At 62.0% G+C, this 18,094-nt stretch overlaps 3 protein-coding genes across 12 annotated transcripts; all 3 read right to left on the bottom strand.

Moving 5' to 3' along the window:
• Positions 1–2,021: 2,021 nt before the first annotated feature.
• Positions 2,022–4,051, bottom strand: ERFE (erythroferrone). Of its 4 annotated transcripts, none has more exons than XM_054835331.1 (6): positions 3,565–4,037; positions 3,232–3,419; positions 3,051–3,159; positions 2,887–2,977; positions 2,687–2,765; positions 2,022–2,277 (listed from the first exon to the last, which is right to left on the bottom strand). In XM_054835331.1, the coding sequence occupies exons 1-6, from the start codon at positions 3,986–3,988 to the stop codon at positions 2,083–2,085; spliced, it is 1,086 nt and encodes a 361-aa protein (XP_054691306.1). In that variant the 5' UTR covers positions 3,989–4,037; the 3' UTR covers positions 2,022–2,082. The 4 variants fall into 4 exon arrangements, with proteins under 4 accessions (XP_054691306.1, XP_054691305.1, XP_054691308.1 ...); XM_054835333.1 differs by having other exon boundaries at positions 2,110–2,354; positions 3,565–4,036; XM_054835330.1 differs by having other exon boundaries at positions 3,051–3,419; positions 3,565–4,051.
• A 284-nt stretch (positions 4,052–4,335) lies between these two features.
• Positions 4,336–9,237, bottom strand: KLHL30 (kelch like family member 30). Of its 6 annotated transcripts, none has more exons than XM_054836082.1 (7): positions 7,877–9,231; positions 7,616–7,784; positions 7,286–7,372; positions 6,915–7,070; positions 6,632–6,820; positions 5,889–6,054; positions 4,342–5,350 (listed from the first exon to the last, which is right to left on the bottom strand). In XM_054836082.1, the coding sequence occupies exons 1-7, from the start codon at positions 8,648–8,650 to the stop codon at positions 4,837–4,839; spliced, it is 2,055 nt and encodes a 684-aa protein (XP_054692057.1). In that variant the 5' UTR covers positions 8,651–9,231; the 3' UTR covers positions 4,342–4,836. The 6 variants fall into 6 exon arrangements, with proteins under 6 accessions (XP_054692059.1, XP_054692057.1, XP_054692061.1 ...); XM_054836086.1 differs by having other exon boundaries at positions 4,913–5,350; positions 5,889–6,016; XM_054836085.1 differs by having other exon boundaries at positions 4,913–5,350; positions 5,909–6,054; positions 7,877–9,224.
• Positions 9,238–9,362: 125 nt separating this feature from the next.
• ESPNL (espin like) lies at positions 9,363–11,473 on the bottom strand. Of its 2 annotated transcripts, XM_054836090.1 has the most exons (3): positions 11,150–11,473; positions 9,735–11,062; positions 9,363–9,502 (listed from the first exon to the last, which is right to left on the bottom strand). In XM_054836090.1, the coding sequence occupies exons 1-3, from the start codon at positions 11,387–11,389 to the stop codon at positions 9,364–9,366; spliced, it is 1,707 nt and encodes a 568-aa protein (XP_054692065.1). In that variant the 5' UTR covers positions 11,390–11,473; the 3' UTR covers position 9,363. The 2 variants fall into 2 exon arrangements, with proteins under 2 accessions (XP_054692065.1, XP_054692064.1); XM_054836089.1 differs by lacking the exon at positions 9,363–9,502 and having other exon boundaries at positions 9,509–11,062.
• Positions 11,474–18,094: the final 6,621 nt, after the last annotated feature.

Below are 18,094 nucleotides of genomic sequence, written 5' to 3'. Positions count from 1 at the left end.
CTGAAAGCGCAACTCCAGCTAGGAACATTATACACAGTGTTATGGTATAGTTGATAATGATTTCCATAAGATGGATTGTAGCATCCATTTTTCAGGGGAAAGGGGAAAAGGAAGCACTGTGTAGCAGCTTTCACTATGCTTGTGAGTAGCCAGCCAGTTAGAAAGGCAGGTTCAACCCCAGCTTTACAAGTCAAAAAAACTGTTTGCTTGTATTTCCTGGTAGGGTGGGGTCTGCCAGAGGTTTCCCAAAAATAAACTCTTGCTGCCTCATTGCTCAGCAGCATCCTGCTACTGTGGGGAGCTCCCAGGCCACCAGCCCGGGGTGGCCCATGCAGAAGGGCTGACTGAGCTACTACCTCCCTCACAACACCTAAATTAGCCCCCCAGAAGCTCTGACTTAATTGACTCTTTCAATTCTGTGTTCAAGTGCATTGGGCTCTTTATATTTCGCTCACAGCGGGCAGCTTGCCAGCTTGGCAAGCCCTGCTCTCCAACGGCGAGTCCTTTTGTATCTTCTCAGGTGTGTTTGGTAGGAAGGGAAGGTGGCTGATCTGAGCGAGACTGCCTTGGCTCACAGTCACACGTGGTAACTGAGAGGTGCTGCCTGACCTGAGCTCCTCAGCTGGCCAGGAGCTGCAGAGGCCTTGTTTCTGCCAGGATGCTGCTGTCTGCCTGTTTAGCTGGGGGGAAAACCATGTCTTTCCTTTCAGAGACAAGTTCTCTTTGCCTTGGGCAAGAACTCAGCATTAAAACTGCACAGCCAGAGCTCCCCCCAGATCCAAACATCCCCACCCACAAAGAGCTGCAGCAACAGCTACATCACAGAATCCCAGACTGGTCGGGGTTGGAAGGACCTCAGGGGATCATCTCGTCCAACCCCCTGCCAAAGCAGGATCACCCAGAGCAGGTTGCACAGGATGGCGTCCAGGCGGGTTTGGAATCTCTCCAGAGAAGGAGACTCCACAACCTCTCTGGGCAGCCTGTCCCAGTGCTCGGTCACCTGCAGAGGGAAGAAGTTTTTCCTCATGTTCAGGTGGAATTTCCCGTGTTCCCATTTGTGCCTGTTGCCCCTTGTCCTGTCACTGGGCACCACTGAGAAGAGTCTGGCCCCTTCCTCTAGACACCCACCCTTTAGATATTGATAAGCATTGATCAGACCCCCTCTCAGTCTTCTCCAGGCTAACCAACCCCAGCTCTCTCAGCCTTTCCTCATACCAGAGATGCTCCAGTCCCCTCATCATCCTTGCAGCCCTCTGCTGGACCCTCTCTCTCCACCAGGCTCCTTGAGGAGATGCAATCTCTGAAGAAGGCCAGGCAGGGCCAGCAAACCCCCACAAGTAAAGTCTGGCATGAGGAGACTGCCTCCCCCCTGCCTATGTGTGCAGATCCCAGGGGGAAGGTGGGGCCGGGTGCAGTTCAGAGTATCTCATGGTGCTGCTGGCACAGCTTGCCCAGTGCTACGTGCTGCTAAGAAATAAAATGTGCAGCTCCCTTGCCCCACGCCCAGCCTGCCAGGGTACCTCTCCTGCAGCCCTTGCTCAGGCACGTAGCCCTGTGCGCATCCTCAGCTCAGACGGCTATCGGAACCGAAGCAAGGAGCATATCTGCACTGCCCACGGCCTGGGCCCTGTGCCATGGGCAGGGAACGCCTGGTGTGGAAAGCCAAGGGACGGGAATTTGCTTTAATCAAATGTGCAGCATTATCAGGACACTGCTCTGCTTTGAAGATTAGCTGCAAATGAAGTTAGCTTCTGCCAGCAAGCGTTCTTTGTTAATATGGTACGTGGAAGCTAAAGCGATACAAATAATCTGTTTTGGGCTGCTGAGAAGCTGGGCAGGGAAATCTGCTGAGGGTGAAAATAGAGGCGTGGGGCTTCGTCCCAGGCACCAGCACCCGGCACAGCAGGAGCTGAGCCCTGCAGAGAAAGCAGCCAGCTGCTGCTGTTGTCAGCAGTGTTTTCCAAGATAAAACTTCCAGTCTTAGCCTTTAGAGAAAAATGAACTCCTTTAGCTCCTTGTCAGGCTTCATCATCATTATTTATTTATTTATTATCTTTTTCTCCTCAATTTTTATGTCCAGGTTCAGATGGTTCTGCAGCACGTGCAGTATTGGGCCAGTCTGCAGCTCCTGCAGCAGTGAAAGGTCTTCCCTGGGCTTGGTGCTGAGCAGGGGAGGTGTGATGGTGGCTGGCAGAGGGAAGGGTCACGCTGCTCCTGGCACAGGTTCTGCTCCCTGTGTGGTGCCCAGTACCTTTTCACACCCCCAGCAGAATGGCGCTGAAATCAGAGCCGCTTTGAATGGTGAGGGGAGAGCCTGCAGCGTTGTCCACGAAAACAGAGGCATACTGCCCAGCCTGGAGAAAGAGGGGGCTTAACGGGGCTGGGCCCCCTCCTGCAGGCACTGGGCACAGCCTGGCAGAGTGAAGGAGAGAGCTCTCCGCTGCGTGCAGCAGTTGAGAGCTGGAGGGGCTGCTCACCCCCCTTCCTTCTAGGAAAAGGACAACACAGAGGCTGGCAGGGCAGCCCAGCTGTGGTATGTGCCGTAGCGTCCCAGCAGACCTCAGCCCTGAGTGTCCTTTGGGCTCAGAGGTGGGCTGAGAAATAGATTCAATGTCCAGCCTTGGAGCTGGGGCCACAGAATGCACCGTCCTGCCTGGCAGTCCTGAGCAGGGCTGGCGCCACTAACCTGCAGGTAAAGGACGCCAGTGACGGAGATGGTAAACAGGTCACCACCGCTCTCCAGCCAGGACACGGTCTCCAAATTGCTGCAGAAGAGGGAGGGTGTCGCTGGGGAGAACGTGTCCCTCCTTCCCCTGGGGATGCTGGACTCCCTCCTCCCTCCCTGGCCCAGGGTCCCTCTTCCCTCCCGGCTTTGCCCTGCCCTACCTGTTGTGCTGGCAGTGGGACTGCACGCAGATCAGCACCCGCAGACGATTCCCCCTGCACGGCTGCCCTTTCCTCTGCTGCTCTCTGCGCACTGGGACAGAGGGGAGAATGAGAGCCGTCCTGGCCCTCCCTGGCAGGTCTGTGGGGGGTGTTCGAGGGCTCACCGATGTGCAGCGTGGCAGTGAAGGTGTAGAAGCCTGCAACAGGGGCCGTGTACTGCCCGCTGGTCAGGTTCAGCCCCGAGCCGCGGTGGAACATCCCCTCCCTCGCTGGCTGGGGATGGGGAAAGGCTTGGGTTAGAGAATGTCCCCATAGGCAGGAAGATGCAGCAGGCTGGGCACTCACGATGTAGTAGAGCTGCAGCTCCTGCCGTGCTCTCTGCTTGATGGAGATGTTTTCTCGTGTCCGGCAGTGGAAGGCTGCTTCCACACGACGATGGGACCTGGCCTGTGGATTGCCTTCACCACTTTCCTCCTCTTCCTCACGCCCTTCCCAGGCCTTCCTGTGGGTCTTTGCCTGCTCCTTCACCATGCCTGACCCGAAAACCCAACCAGGGCTCGGCTTTAGGAAGGAACCTCGGCTTTTCCCAAGATGAGACAGCGCCTGGCTCTGCTGCCCGGCCCCGGGGTTCCCCTGGCCCCCCCCCTTCCTGCAGCACTCCCCGAAGCCGGTGGGTACCTTTCAGCAGGAGCTGCAGCTCCTTCAGCAGCTCTTCCAGCACGGCGGGGACCCCGGGGTCGGCAGGGGCGGCGCCTGGCACGCCGACTTGCAAGGCAGCCTGGGGGGATTTTCCCGGAGCCTGGCCACCGGCCGGTACCGGCGCTGTGCCAGCCCCTGTCCCGGCCCGTTCTGTGCCCGTCCTGCCCCGGGCCCGGCTGCCGCTCGCCCGCCCGGGGCTCCCAGCCAGCAGCATCCACGCCTGACGGGGGTCCACGCCGCCGGCCCGAGAGGCCACCGCCCCCGGCCTCCCGCGTCCCGCCTCTGCCGCCCTCCCCGCGGCTGCTCCCGGGCCCGGCGGCTGCTCCCGAGCCGTCCCCGGGGAGCCGGGCCCGGCGGCGGCGGCGGCGCAGAGCAGCGCCAGGCACAACTCCGGCAACCGCATCCCGCTGCCACCGCTCCCGGGAGGGCGGCCGCGGCCCCGGCCCCGGCCCCGCCTCGGGGCTTGCGGCCGCGCAGCGGGGCCCGCCCTGCTGCTGCTGGGGCTCGGCCGGGGCCCGCGCTGCTGCCGCGGGAGAGCCCCCACTGTCTCCCGCGGGACGCGAGAACCCCCCCCGTGTGCCAAACCCCGCATGGCCCGTGGGGAGCAGCGCGGAGCGCCCAAGAGGGGGACGCTCCCCTTCCCCCCCCCACCCGAGGGGGCTGCTCCCACGACCCGCAAAGCTCCTCCGCATGGGTGTTTAATGCTTCAAAAATAATAAAAACCCCCAACACAGAACAGATTAACCATCAAACGACGCCGGCAGAGCTACGACGTGCCAGTGCCGGTAGTGGGACTGCTCGCCAGGGAAGCGTTGCCTTGTGCTCGCTCCGTCCTGGCGTGTCCTCTTCCACCGGGTCCCAGCAGAGATGGGGACGGGCCAGGAAGCACCGCTCGGCTCTGTCCTGGCACCGGGAGCCACTGAGGGTGCCGGCTGCTTCACCATGACCCTGGTCACTTCCCAAGGGTGCGTGCTGTGCATCCTGAGAGAGAACCCAGGATGAAGCACCCCACCGTAGGCTGCCATGCCACCTGAGGACGTAAAGCATCCAAAAGCTGTTTTATCTCCTGACATTGTGCTCCACCCCGTGCTGGAGCGGGTCTGACAGCTTTGGGTGTTGGGAAGAAGAGATTTCCCCAGTCTCCCTCAGGTTTCTCCATGCTGGGTGTCGACATGATGGGGAAAGGGGCCATGGCCACCAGGCAGCAATGTCGGGCAGTCTCTGTTAGGATGGGCCACACTTTGGGAGGCCTCAAAATACCCTAAAAGCTTTGAGGTTTTGGAGGGGGGAAAAGGCAAGTTTTAAACAACACAAAACAAAAGCATTAGCCAAAGCATGTTTATAAGCAAAAGCCTTTACCCCACGAGGGGGGGGGGGGGGGGGGGAACATGCTCCCAATGCCCCAGCCAGCCTGGCAGAGGGGTTTTCATCTCCACCCCCAAAGAGCTGAACTGGCAGTGAGGAGAGAGGTGAGAGCGGCTGCACAGAGTGACAGACAACACTGTGGGTTCTCCTACAGCCCATGGTCACCCTGGAAAGCCTCCGTCCACTTGGAGGTGTCCATGAAAATGGAGGAGGAGCTGTGGAAGAGCCAGAGGCAGGGCAGGGAGCCCTCCCGTGTCCAGAGGTCCTTGGTGCAGTCATACACCTCCATCTCCACACGGTAGTCCCCATCCATGCCCTTCCAGTGGCCGCCAGTGACAAAGAGCCGGTCGCCCAGTGGCACCATCCCACCGTTTTCGTGGAGCGTGTGCAGGAGCTGCACCTGTGCGAGGGGCAGGATGAGATGCGTGGGGATTCCCCTGGGGACCTCCCACTCCCACCACGGAGCATTAACCCACTGGGCGCATCCCCTCGCCCTGTCCTCTCTGTGAGGTTTGGGGACCCCTTGGGCCATGTCTTGCTTTTAGCAGCATCCCTGTGTGGTGCTTGTGTGGGAGCAAGGTTGGGGTTGCTGCGGGGGTCGGGGAGGGGACAGGCAGGATTTTGCCAGACTGCACATGCAGGAGCCCTGCACACCCTGCAGGAGGGCGGTGCTGGAAAAGGGCGGGGGGGGGGGGGGGGGGGGGGGTCCTGTGGGCTTCTGCAGTGCGAATGCTGCTTAAAAGCAGTAACTTGGTATGAAAGCTGCGCTCTTAGTGTGGATGTGACAGGGGAGCAGAGGAGGAAGGATTGGGGCATCTTTGGCTCTGCAGGGGTTAACAGAGCCAAGGGATAAGCAGGCAGGAGGGAGAGGAGGTGGTGGCACCTGGGGGGAGGGAGTGCAGGGCTATGGTTGCGGGGTGCTGGGAGCATGATTGCACCTGGCCCCGCATCCTGCTACCTTCTGCCAGATGTTGGCCTCCGGGTTGTACATGTAGACCTTCTTGGTGTTGTCCCCGATGAGGTAGATGAGCCCATGCAGGGTGGCACAGCGTGGGGCTGAGAGGTACTTGGGGATGAAGGGGGATGTGATCACACTCCACAGATCTGCAAGGAGCAGCCATCAGCAGTGCAGCTTGGTTCTTTATGCAGCTGCCAGTGACCAAAAAAAGCATTGCCAAGCCCTCAGCTATTTCAGGGGGAGTTTGAAAGGGAGGGGACAGAGTGGCCAGGCAGGGCAGCATCTGCAGACCCCATCCCAAACAAGGCTCTTGCATAAAAAAAAAAAAAAGTGGGAAGGATATTGTTTGTAGTGGTGGTGTGGGATGGGGGAGACCACTGTGGGCTGCGCAGAGACTGCTCGAGGAGGTGGTGTTGTCACGGGGGTTCAGTTTCTCCCCAAGGTGGGCAGCCTCCCCCACCCCTCTTCCCCGGGGATCCCACTCCACTGAAGCTCAGGTCCATGCTGTGCTGGAGGTCTGAGACTCAGGTCTGTGCTGCCGGCAGCCGTGCTCCCAGCTGGCCCCTGGCCCTGTGCCGCAGCCGTTGCCAGACGCCATTAGCACCTGGTCGGACCCCATGGGACCATGCCTGGCGGCACAGGATGTCACCTGCCTGGGGGTCCCCCTCAATCCTGCTCCCCAGGGAGGCGTCGGTGGGGCACGGCGGTGCAGCCAGCTCTCACCTTGGACAGGGTTGTAGCACTGCAGGGTGAGAGCGTTGTACTTGACGGCACAGGAGCCTACCAGGTAGAGCTTGCCCAAGCAGCTGGCAGCAGCAAAATTGCTCACATACTTGAGGGCTGGGCTGATGGCGCACCAGCTCTTGTTATAGGGGTCATAGCGCTCCACTTCCACTGCGTCCACTGTCGTCCCTGCAGGGCAGTGGGACGCTGCAGCCACCCCGCTGCTCCAGGTCACCCACAAACTCCCATCCCAACAGCACCCACGGGGTCTTTGCGGCCTTACCCCCAATGACGTAGATCTCACCATTGAGGACGGCGCTGGTGTGGTTTGTCCGGGCTTTCAGCATGGAAGCAATGGGATTCCAGGCACCATCCCTGGGGCAGAAGCACCAGGCCTGGGTCGTCGACCATGTGTCGTTCTGGGACCCCCGGGAGCCGCCTGGGGAGGGATGGGTCAGGCAGGACACCCCCTCTGCATGCTGCTGTCCCTGGCAATGCCTCCCCAGCAGCCGGATGCACCCAAGAGAGGTGCAATAAGAGGGCTTTGCTCCAAGAGGAGGATAGCCCCTGGCCCCACACCAGCACCTCATGTCCCCCATCCTCTAACCCACTCCTTGGGGATCCCCAACCCACCCCAGCAGCCCTGGCACCTACCTGTGACGTACACATCGTTGTTCAGAGCCACCAGGGAAAAGCCCCATTTGTTGTAATCAGGGAAGTCGGGCAGAGCCATCCATCGCCCTGAAATGCAGCAGAGCCAAGCGGTGACCCCCTCACAGCCAGCGATGATGCTTTTAAGCCAGCCTTGTTTCACTCTTCCTTCCTCCCTCCCTCCCCCGCCACAGTGCCCCTCCTGACAGTTTTGCAAGAGGTGGCTTTGAGGTAGATGGAGGGTTAATTAACATGGGGGGGGGGGGGGGGGTGTGGTGCGCGTGTGTGCACGTGCGCATGTGCACTTGCCCCATCCCTGCCATGGGCACTTACTGCTTTTGGGATTGTAGAAAGCGAAATTCCTGGGGGCAACCGGCATATCCACCCCCCCATCCTCATCCTCGTTCTCTTCCAGCACGCGGCCGCCGACCACCACCAGCACCTCCTCCAGCTTCTGCGGTGGGGTTAGGGGGTTCTTCTGGGCACTGGCATCACTCTGCCCCTGATGGAGAGGCCGGGGCAGGACCATCAGGCTCTGAGCTGAGCCTCCAGCCCTCGGCTTGGGGGATGGGATTTGGGGCAGGGGGTACCCACTGTGGCACGGGATCGGGTGACGAGGGCCTTGCTGGCATCTGAGTCACGGATGAGGGGCTCGGTGGCAAGCAGGTTCTGCAGGTACTGGTCAGGCAGTGAGATGAGGTGGGCCAGCTCCAGCAGCTCAGGCAGGAACTGGGCTCGGGACCCTGGGTCATGGCGTACCCAGCGCAGCACAGCCTCAGCCAGGCTCTGCTCCTCCTGCACCTGCAGCTGGTCATTGGAGAGGTAGATGGTCAACCTCTCCTTGGAGAGCTGGAGAAACTCCTCCTGCTGAGAGACGGCTTCAAAGTTCTCCTGCAAGAAAGACCAGGCCTTGGAGGAGACCTCGGGGCAGCCGTGGCTCTCACCAAACTCGCAGATACCTAGGCAGTTGGTGGCATCCATCTGCTGCCGGAGGTAGCGGCTGCAGACCTTCTGGATAGTGGGAAAGTGGAGCTGGCTTGAAGTCCGCATCAGCCCCTCCACGTTGCCCTGGTTGATGGTGACCTTCCCCGTATAGGCGAAGTCGAGCAGCATCTCCAGCGCTCCAGGGTCCACCTCCTTCAGCTCGACCCGTGCTGCGATGCTCTCGGCAAAATCACCGGAGAACATGGCGTGGAAGTAGTGGCTGCAGAGGGCCAGGACGCCTCGATGGCAAGAGAATTCCCGCCCGCCTGCCACCAGTGTCACATCCGACAGTTTGGGGTTGGCACGCAGTTGCTGCAGCCCCTCCAGCACGCCCTGGGCGTGCGAGGGCAGGCAGAAGTCAAAGTCGTCCACGTTCCTCACCATGGTGCTGGGGATGGCCGCGGGGACTTGCCGGCAGACAGAGCCCGAGCAGAGCGTGGGAGGATGTCCCTGCCAGGAAAAGGCGACGACAGGCCCCTCTCCCCGCTCCCCCGGCACAACCGCGCCTTCCCAGCGCCTAATTTACAGGCACCAGCAGGGGCAGAAGTGCTCCCTGGAGCCCCTCACTTCCGCTTCCACGGGTGGCCGTGATTTCTCCTCCCCACGCTCCGAGCTGCTCTGCCGAGGCTGCCACCGATTCTTCGGGGGCGTGTGGTGGTTTTGGGACAAGGCTGAGCCCCGCTCCGGTTCGCTCCCTCCCGCTCTCACCCGGGCTCTGCAGCCCTCCGGCCGGCCTGCCGGGGGGAAGTGGCGGCGGTCCCGGCCCTGGGGAGGGACACCCCGGAGCGACACGGGATCCAAGCCGGGACGGGGAGGGACACACTATTTTTAGGTGGCGCCGGGACACCGCTCCCTGCTCTTAAAGGCACCGTGAGGCCAGAGCTGCCCGCTGCTGCCCATCCTCGTCGCCCCGCGGCGTTGCAGCTTTTTGGAAAGCATCCCTCCGCGGCCAGCCGGGCACAGCAAGCCTGGGGGAAAAGCCCCCCCCCCCCCCCCCCCGGCAGCATCTTCCCATCTCTCCCCCCGCTCCATCGGTCGCCGGGGGTCCCCGCAATGTCCCTCCTCCTCCCCTCGGCTATTGCTGCCGATGCCGAGTGTTAAATATAGGATGTTATCTCACCCCTCTGCGGCCACAAACAAACGGCGGCGGCCGCCTCGCCACGGGGAGCCGGGGGCCAAGACATCGATGCCGGGGGGTGGGGGATCGGGGTGCCAGGGCGGTCCCTCTCCATCGCCCTGGGAAGCCTTGCTCAGCTCGAACAGAACCGAAAAGGCGTTTATTGCAGCCCGCGGCTTCCCGCAGCCCTCCGCCCTCCCCGCCAGCGGGCATCACTCCTCCAAGGTGAAGATCTCGGCTTCCTTCTCCTTCCAGAAGGCGAAGCTGCGGTCGATGTAGCGGCAGATCTCCTCCCCCTCTCTCCCGGCCTCCCCCGGCCGCCGGGCCGAACTTTGGGGGGATCCGAAATACCTCGCCTTGATGTCGTCGAAGCCGTCCCGCCAGCCCCGCCGGCCGGCGGCGATCTCGTCGGTGACGGCGCGGTGGAAGGAGCGCACCGCCCGCCAGCCGTGCCGGCCCAGCTGCTCGAAGACCTCGAAGCAGAGGAGGTGGCGGCCGCGGCGCTCCTCGGGGGGCAGCTCCTGCTCCAGGATGCGGAAATAACCCAGCATAAAGAGCTCCAGCGACAGGCTGTCGTAGTCGGCCGGCCCCTCCCCGGCCCTCGCCACGAACTGCTCCGGCGATAGCGGTGCGCGGCCGGCGGCGGGGGGCGGCGGGGGGCGGCGGGAGGCGGCGTCCCGCCAGCCGCCCAGAAGCCGCTGGATGGCCGCCCTCTGCCGCGCCAAGCGGGCCGCCGCACCCCCCGCTGCCTCCCGGGGGTCCCCGGCGGCCGGCGGGGGCGGCCCGTAGGCGGACCGTCTCCAGTGGCTCAGGAAGAGCATCACGATCCGCTCCTTCCTCAGGCTGCCCCACTCCGGCCCCGCGGAGCCGCCGCCGTCGGAAAACGTCTCCTCGCAGCTGATGCCGGAGTCGCTGGCGGCCTCCGCACCGCTCCCCCCGGCCGCCTTCCCCTCCGCCGCCCCCCACGCGGTCTCGAAGGCGCCGCGAAGGCTGCGGACGCAGACCCCGCACTGCCGGATCTCCCGCTGCGCCAGGCTTCCCGCCGGCTCCCGGGGCTGCCTGGCGGGGGCGGCGAGGGGGGCGGTGGCGGCGGCGGGGGAGGCGACTCGCGCCCCCTCGGCGTGGGCCAGCAGAGCGGCCAGGCTACTGACGGCGCCGGCCAGGCGGCCACACCAGAGGGGCAGGGGCTGCCCGGGGGCGGGTGGGGGGCTGCGCACGGTGATGCTGAGCAGCGGGGCGGGCAGGAGGGCGCGCAGCTCCCGCGCCAGACGCCGCAGCTCGCCCTGGTACTCCTCGCCCCGCCGCCGCAGCCGCAGGCTCTCCACCGCCCGCTCCAGCTGCTGCAGGTCTGCCTCGGTCAGCAGCTCCCCGAAGGGGCCCAGCACGGCCTGGCGGGAGGGCGAGAAGCGCCAGGAGTCCGCGTCCTGCGGAGGGGGGGGGGGGGGGGCGTCAGCGTCCCGCCGGGCCGGCAGCCCGCGCCCCCCATCCCCGGGACGCCCCTGCACCTGCCCGCCTGCCGCCTCCTCGTCCGCCAGCCGGGCCCGCAGCCGGCGCACCATCACCTGCCGCTTCCACTCGGGGATGGGCCGGCCCCGCTCGTCGTGCGTGGGCACCAGGGAGTCCGCGTCTGCCTCCGCGGGGGCCGGCCCGGGGGTGTCCGCCGGCTCGGCCGCCTCACCCTGTGCGGGCAGAGTACCGGGGAGGTCGGGGGGGGAGCGCCAGCCGAGAGGACGAGCCGGGGGCCGCGGGCGGAGCCAGCGACCTACCGGGTGGGCGAAGAAGGGCGCCGGGATCCTGGCCCGCTGCGAGCGCTGGCGGAGCTTCAGCTCCGCTGGCACCGACCTGCCGGGCTCCATCCCCCGCTGGGCCGGGTGGCTGCCGGGGGAGAGAGGCGCAGGCCTCCTCCTGGAGGAGGGCAGGCGAGGGGGAGATGGGCCCTCAAACAACCCCAGGGCCCCCCCACGCGTGAACGGGTGAGGGCTGCCCCGTGAAGATGCCCGGCACATCACCCCGGTCGTTTGCGGAGAACCCTCCCCAGGAAAGACCCACGGGAGGGCGTTTCCTTCAGAAGACGGGACGGAGCTGCAGAGCCCCCGCAGCCCCCTCTCCCCCCGGGGGGCCACCGCGATGCCCCCGCAGCCGAGGACCGAGCCCGGGGGACGGGGGCGCCCGCAGCCCCAGCGGGGCCTTACCTGCCGCGGGGGGGGCTGAGCTGGCCGCCGGGGACAGGTGGCACCTGGGAGCTCCCTGCCAAGAGCAGGGGCTTGGGTCCTGCCCTGCCCGGGTAACATGCAAAGGTGGGTGCAGCTGCACCCCAGAAGTCCCTGCGCAGGGAGGAATGAGCACTACGGGGTGGGAGGGGAGCTGGAGGGGCCGGGCAGCCCTGGAGCAGGCAGGGACCACGGCTGCAGCGCTGGGGCAGGGCAGAGAGCGTAGTGAGCATCGCATTAATATTTGACAGAGGCATCAAGTGGCAGTGCCGGGGCTCAGCGGGTGGCACCGGTGCCTGTCCTGGAAATAGTGGCTCAGTGGCTTGGCTCCAAGACTCGTCCTGCTCCTTGGGGCAGTGGAGAATGGCTGAAGCTGGCCACGGCACTTGCCCTGGCACACAGCCAGGCCAGGCTTTGTGGACAGAGGAAGGGTTTTGCACTGGCTGGCACAGAGGGCAGGTACTGGGCAGTGGGGGATCTTCGGCAGAGGGACCCACTGCGCTGCTGCCCAGACATCTGTTACTGATATTCAGCCACGTTTGTGTTCCTTCACTCCACTGCCATCCATTATATATGGCCAGGATGGATTAGTGGGGCTCAGTTACATGTGAGAAATTCCATCGAGGGCTGGAATACAATCAAGAAGCAGCAGATCAAAGCCTTTAAACACTGATCATCCAGCGAGGATCCATTACAGATTCAGCCTCTTAATTCCTCTCTGGCCCCAGCGCGGACTGACACCCAGCACAGAGCAGCTCTTGTGGGGGGATGAGCCAACGCCACCCTGCAATACAGCCGCAGTGCCAGGGTGGGTTACACTGGGGTGGCAGCAGCGCAGCACCCTGCAATATTGATGGCGATGTAGTACGAAACACGGGAACATGGCCCGGTGCTGGAGGCACCACGTGTCTCATGTTAAGCACACAGATGCTGCGAGCCGTGACATGAGCCCGCATGTGAGCCTGCTCCCGTCCTGTTGGTGGCATGGTGGGCGAGGGCCTGAGCTTTGCCAGCTACTGGGCCGAAAGTCCTGCAAGGGTTGGATTTTCCTCTAGGTACCAGAAAGCTGCTTGCAAATGTCCTGCCTCCTGCTCGCCTGGAGTGCTGGGGAAGGACAGAAAGGGCCACCTTGATGCCCAGCGTGGCCTGGGACCTCCAATGAGAGGATGCTGCTCAGAAGGAGTCTTTGGGAAGTACAACAGAGCCACCTCCCGCTTGCCAGCATTTTCTGATCTAAATCTCCATGAGATTTTTGTCTTTGCATCCATCTCCAGGGCCCAGAAGGCACTGAGAGGCCGTGGATGCTCCAAGCAGCCTCACCTCATGCTCGGCTGCCCTTGCTGGGGCAGACGCAGCCACCAAAACTCTCAACCCCAACATTTGGGTCTGCTCACTGGGCAGCAAGGTCTGCCAAGGCAGCAGGCAGGTGTGGGCAGCAGCTCGGCCCCAACGCAGGGAGCTCCCCAGCCATCCGGTCTGCAGGAGGGGATGGAGCGGGGTGACACCGAGGGTCTGGTGCCCTTTGGGGCACGCTGCCACTGCACAGCTCTTGGGGATGCCCCGGAGTGCTCCCCAGCTGGAGAGGAGCGAGGAAGGGCTCCAGATTTCCCTGAAGAAGAGACTCCCTGAACACGAGGAACATCCCGGCTGGGGCCGCTTCTCCCGCAGGCAGCACAGGCAGCTGGTGGCTGTGCTGGGGCTGCCTCCCCCGGCCCAGAGAGCCTCCCGTGGGATCCCAGCACACAGGGGGGTGCCGGAGAGGAGAGGAGAGGCGAGGAGAGGAGAGGCGTCTCCCCCAAACCTCCATCTCAACCTCTTTCCTCGCCCTGGCCTTCAGGAGAGCAGACACTGGTCCCCTCTGGGGATCTGCTTGGAAGAGTCCCAGGGGACTTTCCCTTTCCCTTTCTCCCTTTCTCCTTCCCCTTCCAGGGATGCATCCCCTCGGGGACGAGCAAAGCGGTGTGTAGAAACCAGGCGTGGCCCCTCTCTCTGCAACACTGGTGACTTTATTTGAGAGGGACCCCGGGGGGCCCAGCAGCCCCGCTCAGGGGCGGAGCCAGGGGAGGTGGTGCACGTGGTCCCCTGAGCCCGGCTCTTCCTCCCGGACCCTCCGCAGCCACGATGCGTCTTCGCGGGTCTCCGGCGGGGAGCGGAGCCGGCTGCGCCCGTCGCTGTCCCACTCCCAGGACAGGCTCCGGACACGCTGGCGGGGCACGGGGGGGCTGCGCTCCCCACGCTCGGCAGAGAGGCTCCGGCGCCGGGGGCCTCCGGGGTGTTGCTGCCGCTGCTGCCTCTGCCGCCCCCACCGCCACGGCCCCGCGTAGGGATGGAACCGGCCGTGGGGACTGCGGGCCACCCCGGCATGGTCGTCGTCCACCCTCAGGTGGTGGATGGCCGCGATGGGCTGCCGGCAGAGCGGGCAGGTGGCAGCGAGGGCCATGGCAGCCCAGCGCTGGATGCAGGCGTGGCAGAAGGCATGCCAGCACGGGTCCACGCCAGCAGGGTCTTCAAGGGGACCCAAGCAGATGGGGCAGGTGTCCCCCCACCGGGAGCTCCTGGCGGCTCCCGGCACCGCTGGCTCACGCCTGGACGCCTCCAGTGCTGCTGCTGGGACTTGGTGTCCTGTCCTCTGCTGCTGGTGGGACTTGATGGGTGCCGCTGGTGGGTCTCGGCGGCTCCTCGGCTGCTGGCAGGTCACGATGGCTGGTGTGCTGTTGGCAGGACTCGACGGCTCGGGTGCTGCCCACAGGACTCAACGTCTCGTGTGCCGCTGGCAGTACACCACGCTGGCGTGTATGGGTGCCCACTGCAAGTGACGTCATGGGGTGACTGTGACTCTCTGGTGTCATCACAGGGCTCTCCAGGGGCGCACCCGGGGAGGGACCCAGAACCTCCTCCCCCAGCCTCAGACACAGACCTTGTGATGCAGAGCCCGTCCGGCAGCGTGCTTCAGGCCTCTGCCTTTGCCCAGGCCCCTTTTGGGCAGTGCCTGGTGGTGGTGGTGGTGGTTGAGGTTGGCAGGGACCTCTGGAGGTCATCTGGAGGTCATCTGGTCCAAGCCCTTGCTGAAGGAGGGCCACCCTGAGCCGGACGGAGCCTGGGCACCACTGAGAAGAGCCAGGCTCCATCTCCTTTGTTCCCTCCCTTTGGATATTTCCATCTCTGGAGACGATCCCCCGAGCCTTCTCTGCTCCAGGCTGAACGGTCCCAGCTCTCTCTGCCCCTCCTCCCTGGAGAGCTGCTCCAGTCCCTTCCCCATCTTGGTGGCCCTTCGCTGGACTCCCTCCAGTCTGTGCCCGTCTCTCTTGTCCTGGGGAGCCCAGCACTGGACACAGGCCTCCAGGGGAGGCCTCAGCGGTGCTGATCCCCTCCCTCGACCTGCTGGCAATGCTCCTCCTCATACAGCCCAGGACACCCTCGGCCGCCTTTGCTGGCTCAAGTTCAACGTGGTGTCCACCAGGACCCCCAGGGCCTTCTCTGCAGAGCTGCTTTCCAGCCGGGCACCCTCAGCATGTCCTGGGGCCTGGGGCCGTTCCTCTCCCGGGGCAGCATTTGACATGTCCCTTGGCTGAAGTTCGGGAGGTTCCCGTCAGCCCCTTTCTCCAGCCTGTTGAGGTCCCTCTGGGTGGCAGCGCCATCTCCTGCTCTCTCAGATACTCCTCCCAGTTCTGCGCAGAAGCGTGACTGATTCTGTTGGTTTGGTTTCTCCATTGTAAAGATCAAATAAAAGCAGAGGAAGGAAAGCAAGGGAACGAGGGGGTTGCATACCTCCTGTTTCTTTGATTTGCAAAACCTGCGTCGTGTTTGACTTCTAGCTGATCCTGCAGAGCAGCCAGTGGGAGACTGCTGCAAGCTGGGAGCATGCCCTGGGCGTGTGACCATGCCCTTGCAAGAAGCACTGCTCCTGCCATCACAGAGCCCGTCTTAGTTGGGAGAAGACAGCGAGAGGGGCGGGGAAGAGATTTCTCTTCTCTTTTACAAACGGTGCTTGGGGAGCGGATTTCCCCCCACAGCAGGAGAACCCACAGGGCAATAAAGGAGGCCAGGAGGGAGCTAGTCAGGGAACTCCCCAGGGAAGAGAAGCAGCGTCTGGATGAGGAATGACCCCACCAACCCAGGGCACTGGCTGCAGCCCCAGCCCCGCTGGTCCCCACTCTCTGCCAAAGGCCGTGTGTGAAGCAGGAGCTCAGAAGCCACCCGAAGAGCAACGAGCGGAAGGACATTTCTGCGTGTTTGAGAGGTGCCCAGCTTAAAAGCTTCAGAAATGGAGCACCTGGATGCGGAACGCTGCTGCCTGCCCATTTCTGCCTGGGGAAGAACGCCTAGTTTTGTAGTGAACTTAGGCTAGCCAGACAATAAGATGCAGCAATGACTGTGCTATTTATTCAAAATGCGAGTGTCAAACTTTTCAAGAACAGAAGACCTGCCAGGCTTGGAAATCCTGCCTGTGAATTCTAAGGAAATAAGCAGCCACTTTTCTAAGAACTTACAACTATTTTTCACTAATCTGTTAAAACAGAGAGTAAAACAAAGTTGGCGCCAAGTAGTAGAGAGAGGATGGTGAAAATAACGCCCCGTTGTAAGCACCAGTCCCGTGTGCTTTGTACTGGAGACTGCTAAGGCCATAAACACACAACAAAACCCAGCCCCCACCCACTGCTACACCCTCTACACTTGCGTTCAGTCTGGACAAGAATAAATTCATTTGCAACTTTCCTCTGTCCCCAGCATTAGTATTATCTTCAACATCCATTTCCTCACTGCAGCCAGACAGCCCGGGGATCTGGCAGACTCTACAGTAAGAGGCGGAGAAGCTGCTGCTTGAACTGGCATGCCACTGGGCTTCAAGTTCCTCTTGCTCACAAAACCAGATCAGGCAATTGTCTGATACCCATCGTGTCAGACCGGTGTCTCAGCAAGGGCCCGCTCTTCTCTGGTCCTGACTTCCCTCTGGAAAGCTGACGGAGGAGATAAAGACGCAGATAAAGCAGCTCGCACTCTCCTTGGCTTCTCTTATACTGGGAAGAAGTTGAGGAAACAGGACAACCTCGTAAGCTTTTCCTTCTACAAGGAGAGTAAGTACACTGGAACTGCCCAAGGGGCTTTTTCTGCACTAGTTGAGAGATTTATTAACTCTGCCTACAACAGGGTGACAGTCCTCCTATCCCTTAAGTGTTATGCTTGCTAGAAGATACACTACGCTATTCTCGAGTTTACTGCTTGCAGGACGAAAGTGACTGCAGTCCAGGCAACAGACAGCTACAGTTTGTAACCTAATGAAATAAAGCCCATAGCTAATGAGCCGCTGATAAGGGACACTGTTCTAGGAGTCCCCTTGTTCCAGACAACCGTGCAAGAGAACTGCAGAAGTGCTTCTCTGAACCAAGTTCCGCACTGCAACCAGCTGGTTTCGTGCCACTTTAACGTGAAAAAGCTGTTCCAAAGCCAACCAGCCGTTAGATATGAGCCTTCCGACTTGCCAACAGATGTGTCTTCACATCTTGTTTGCACCTGCACACTCTCAGGTCCTCTCTTACCAGTTCCTTCCATTCTTTGTTATCCCTAGTGGTCGATGGTCCACAATCCAGCCTTGGCTGCACTAAGCTAAATGTTGCAACAAACAAGACTACCTTCTCTTCATTAATTGGCTCACTGTTCCCCCGACACACCTTAACAGCTCTTCTCCTCGTGTATTCCTATTGGACTTCAAGTCTTGCAAGCAGGTTACCAAAACTTGCACACCGCATTCAAGATGAGATTCTCAGCTGTATTCTTAATACAACTGCACTAATTCTTTCCCCTTTACGGTAAGAGCATCGCCTAGATTCAGTGAGGAACTTGTTCTCGGTTGAGTTCATCATACCAGCTGCATGGACTCCTCCACTTCAGGAGCAAAGATGCTCAAATCCAGCCAACTCTTTCCCTAAGTTCCTATGTTTTCACTGAAAAACGGCACGGTGAGAGATGTTCCCGTGCCGATAATTCATCGGACCACTTGGTTCATTTAGCAGAACCGGGATTCATCCTCAGATTCAGCCACTCTGTGCATTCGGGGGGGGGGGTCTCTGAAGCACCTGGATCCCAAGGACCCCCCCATGCTGACCCCGTGCACCGGTACACCTCCCCCTCCCCTGGTGCTCAGCCCCTGGTCTCTAGCTTGGTGCGTGGGAACCTGGCACTCCCTGCTCCAGTGAGCAAAACTTGGAATCCACTGGCATGCCAGTGTTGCCCAGCTGCCTGCAGCCTCTGCTGCCAGCTCCCGCGGGAGCTCCTGCAGCCCTTGCTGGCTCCTGTGGGATCTCTGTCCTTCCCCAGCACGGCATGGGAACCACGTGTTATGGATGTCCCCACGTCTGCGCCATGCTGTGCACCTGCCAGTCCCCTGCACCACTGATGCAGCATCTGTGCACACCCATCCAACGCGCCTTGCCTGGGCATTGTCTTCCCCTCATCCTCCGGACCGCTTCCCCTTTGCTGTAAGACTGCCTTCGTGCTCCTCAG

The sequence above is a fragment of the Grus americana genome, chromosome 9 (assembly GCF_028858705.1).
Source record: "Grus americana isolate bGruAme1 chromosome 9, bGruAme1.mat, whole genome shotgun sequence".
NCBI classification, from domain to species: Eukaryota; Metazoa; Chordata; class Aves; order Gruiformes; family Gruidae; genus Grus; species Grus americana.
This window is presented reverse-complemented; position numbering and strand designations above follow the sequence as displayed.

Coding starts and splice junctions, on each gene's coding strand:
- ERFE (XM_054835330.1), bottom strand. CDS start 3,988: ATGCGGTTGCCGGAGTTGTGCCTGGCGCTGCTCTGCGCCGCCGCCGCC. Junction 2,766..2,886: donor TCCCACTGCCAGCACAACAG/GTAGGGCAGGGC, acceptor CCTCTTCTGCAG/CAATTTGGAGACCGTGTCCT. Junction 2,278..2,686: donor CTGGCGTCCTTTACCTGCAG/GTTAGTGGCGCC, acceptor CTCTGATTTCAG/CGCCATTCTGCTGGGGGTGT.
- KLHL30 (XM_054836082.1), bottom strand. CDS start 8,650: ATGGTGAGGAACGTGGACGACTTTGACTTCTGCCTGCCCTCGCACGCC. Junction 7,785..7,876: donor TCACCCGATCCCGTGCCACA/GTGGGTACCCCC, acceptor CCTCTCCATCAG/GGGCAGAGTGATGCCAGTGC. Junction 5,351..5,888: donor GTAGCAGGATGCGGGGCCAG/GTGCAATCATGC, acceptor CCCCTCGCACAG/GTGCAGCTCCTGCACACGCT.
- ESPNL (XM_054836090.1), bottom strand. CDS start 11,389: ATGTGCCGGGCATCTTCACGGGGCAGCCCTCACCCGTTCACGCGTGGG. Junction 11,063..11,149: donor CGCCCTTCTTCGCCCACCCG/GTAGGTCGCTGG, acceptor CTGCCCGCACAG/GGTGAGGCGGCCGAGCCGGC. Junction 9,503..9,734: donor TTCGACGACATCAAGGCGAG/GTATTTCGGATC, acceptor AAGGCTTCCCAG/GGCGATGGAGAGGGACCGCC.